A 2,696-nucleotide genomic window follows, 5' to 3' on the forward strand; every position below is an offset into this window, starting at 1 on the left:
CTCAAGGGACTTCAAAATTAAACATGTTATGTGATGCGATATTATGAAGAGACTTTTGATAAAAGTTTGCATTACTTGATAAGAAAATAAAATATTTTCTCTCCAAAGGACCACTTTCTAGTCAATCTTGAATCACATCAGATATGGTGGCGTGCTATGACGGTGTCAACAATTTGATGCTTCCTTGCTAATTCCTTTAGTGTAATAACCTAAGGAATTGACGGATGGCGGATGTTCCGGATGGCGAATATCCCCTTGTTAATTCCTTTAGTGTAATAGCCTAAGGAATTGACGGATTGTCCATTAAGTTCCGTCATTTCCGTAGTTCCGTGGAGGTCGGGCAACCAACTGATCGATTTAAACGTTAATTACGTTGACAGGTTAAAAAAAAAATACCAATGTGTTTAGAAAAAAAAGAAATATTTTATTTACTCTATAAAAGGTATATAAAAATGTATATATACAGAAATCTTATAACTACAAAGATAATATATCCATAGTAGTAGTACATACATCATCATAATAAGTACATGGAGTTGTATAATTGATGGTACCTTTTTTAATAACACCTTTTTGATGATAATATTCACATACTCTAATAATATAATGAGAATAAATATTATTATTAAAAACAAATTTTAAAGGTTTTCTTTTCATTTCTTTCCATAATTCAAAAAATTCTTGTAAATCTAAACTTGAAAAACTCCATCTACCAATTAAATGAATATTATTTAAATGAATAGAAGATTTTAAAGATAATAAAATCAAAATAGGTTTAGCTAAAACAATATCAATAGGAATAAAATTATTATTTGGAGTAAAAATAGATTTAAAATGAATAATAATTTTTCTAATTTTTGGACAAGAAATTAATAAATCTTCAAAATTTTTTAAATAAAATACAGAAATTAACCAAATAGGTAAAACTTCAATATTAGGACAAGTTGATTTAATAATATTAAAATAATAATCAATAGAAGAAGAAGGTATTGGAGAAGATTTTTGAATATGAATATAAAGAATTTTAAGGGAACCTTTAGTATTTTCTATTAATTTAGTAAAAATTGATAAATGTTCACCTTTAACATTTACTAAAGAAAGAATTTCAAGTTTTGGTAAAATAACATTAGATAAAATTTCAATACCTTCATCATGATATAAACTAATATGATAAAAAATTTTTAATTCAGTTAAATTAATAAAAGAAGAAATAATATTAGCAGATAAACAAATACAACTACAAAGTTCAAGAATTTTTAAAGAATTAGAAAGATAATCAATAGATTTTTTATTATTAAAAATAAATTTTTGTCCAGCGATGAACATAAAATTTATTTCTTTTAAATTTTTTTGTGAAATAAATAAATTTTCAATATCATTCATTGTATCTTCATATATATAAATTAAAAAAATTTCAATACGTTTTAAAGTATGAACATTTTTTGATAATTCAATAATCATTTCTTTAGGGTAAGAAATAAAAATTTTTAAAATAGAAAGTGATGATAAATGAATTTTTGATTCTGGATATTCAAAAATATTAAAATTTGGTATTTCAAGAGATTTAATTTTACATTGTTTAATGAATAATTCCCAAAATTCTTTGTTAAATATTTGTTCTAATTGTTCCCCATTATTATAATTTATTATTTCTTCAAAATTGTTTCTTATTAATTGATTAATAACACCAACAGGAATTATTTGAATATATGAAACATAATTGAACAAAGGTTTTTGTAATAATGAAGGATTTAAATAAATTTGAAATTGTTTTGAAAGTTTTTGTTTTGTTTCTAATGTTAAACATTTAATTATTGTTTTACCAAGAATTTTCCAATAAATTCTTTCTAATTCATTTGTTAATGAATTAAATGTTGGCCATGGATTTCTCCATAATATTGGTACAACAAATTGACAATATGTTCTGTTTGTAATTAAACACGAATATAATGTTCTTTTATCTTCCGAAAGTTGTTCCAAGATTTCTCTAATACAATCTTCTGGAAGTATCATTTTTTTTTTGAGTGAGAATTATGAAATTTGAATTATTTAAAGAATTTAATTGATTTAATGAAGAAGGGAAAAAAGAAAAGAAAAAAAAAAAACGAAAAATATGGCTTGTTTAAAAAAAAACTGAATCTATTTATATCATCTCAAACACATGATTACACAATGTAATGAAAAAAAAAATAATCGTTAATATACCGCAGTAATATTACACAGTAAGATATTTAAAAAAAATAAATAATAAATAATAATTATATATATACATATTTATTTTTTTCTAGTTTTCTAAAATTTTCATATTTGGATATTTGTAACTCGTAAATATCTATTTTATTTAAAAATAAATAAATAAATAAAGAACAGGAGAAAAAAAAAAAAAAAATTTTTTTTTAAAAAAAAAAAACAGGAAACGAATCATGATTTTTTTTTTTTACAATCAAACAAATAAACATGAGCCGATCAAAAATTCCATTATTAACTTGAAAATGATTTGCATTGACATAACTAAATAACGCGATAGATGTTTGAACTTTATGATCATCTGATCGAATACAATCATTTATTAGTGGTCAGATGGATTGTTAGTTAGCTTTATAAGTTTTGATTTTTGATTCATACTCTTTTTTTATCCGTTCCCTTTAAATATACAACAGTACTAGAGTTAGGGAGGGCCTAAGGATAAAATATAA

At 22.5% G+C, this 2,696-nt stretch overlaps 1 protein-coding gene across 1 annotated transcript; it reads right to left on the reverse strand.

Annotated features, from left to right (window-relative positions):
* Positions 1–477: 477 nt before the first annotated feature.
* Positions 478–2,013, reverse strand: OCT59_024118 (uncharacterized protein; the record flags this gene model as incomplete). Its single annotated transcript, XM_066135192.1, has 1 exon — positions 478–2,013. One exon carries the CDS (start codon positions 2,011–2,013, stop codon positions 478–480), a length of 1,536 nt encoding a protein of 511 aa, XP_065991240.1.
* Positions 2,014–2,696: the final 683 nt, after the last annotated feature.

Source organism: Rhizophagus irregularis, chromosome 4 (genome assembly GCF_026210795.1).
Source record: "Rhizophagus irregularis chromosome 4, complete sequence".
NCBI lineage: Eukaryota > Fungi > Glomeromycota > Glomeromycetes > Glomerales > Glomeraceae > Rhizophagus > Rhizophagus irregularis.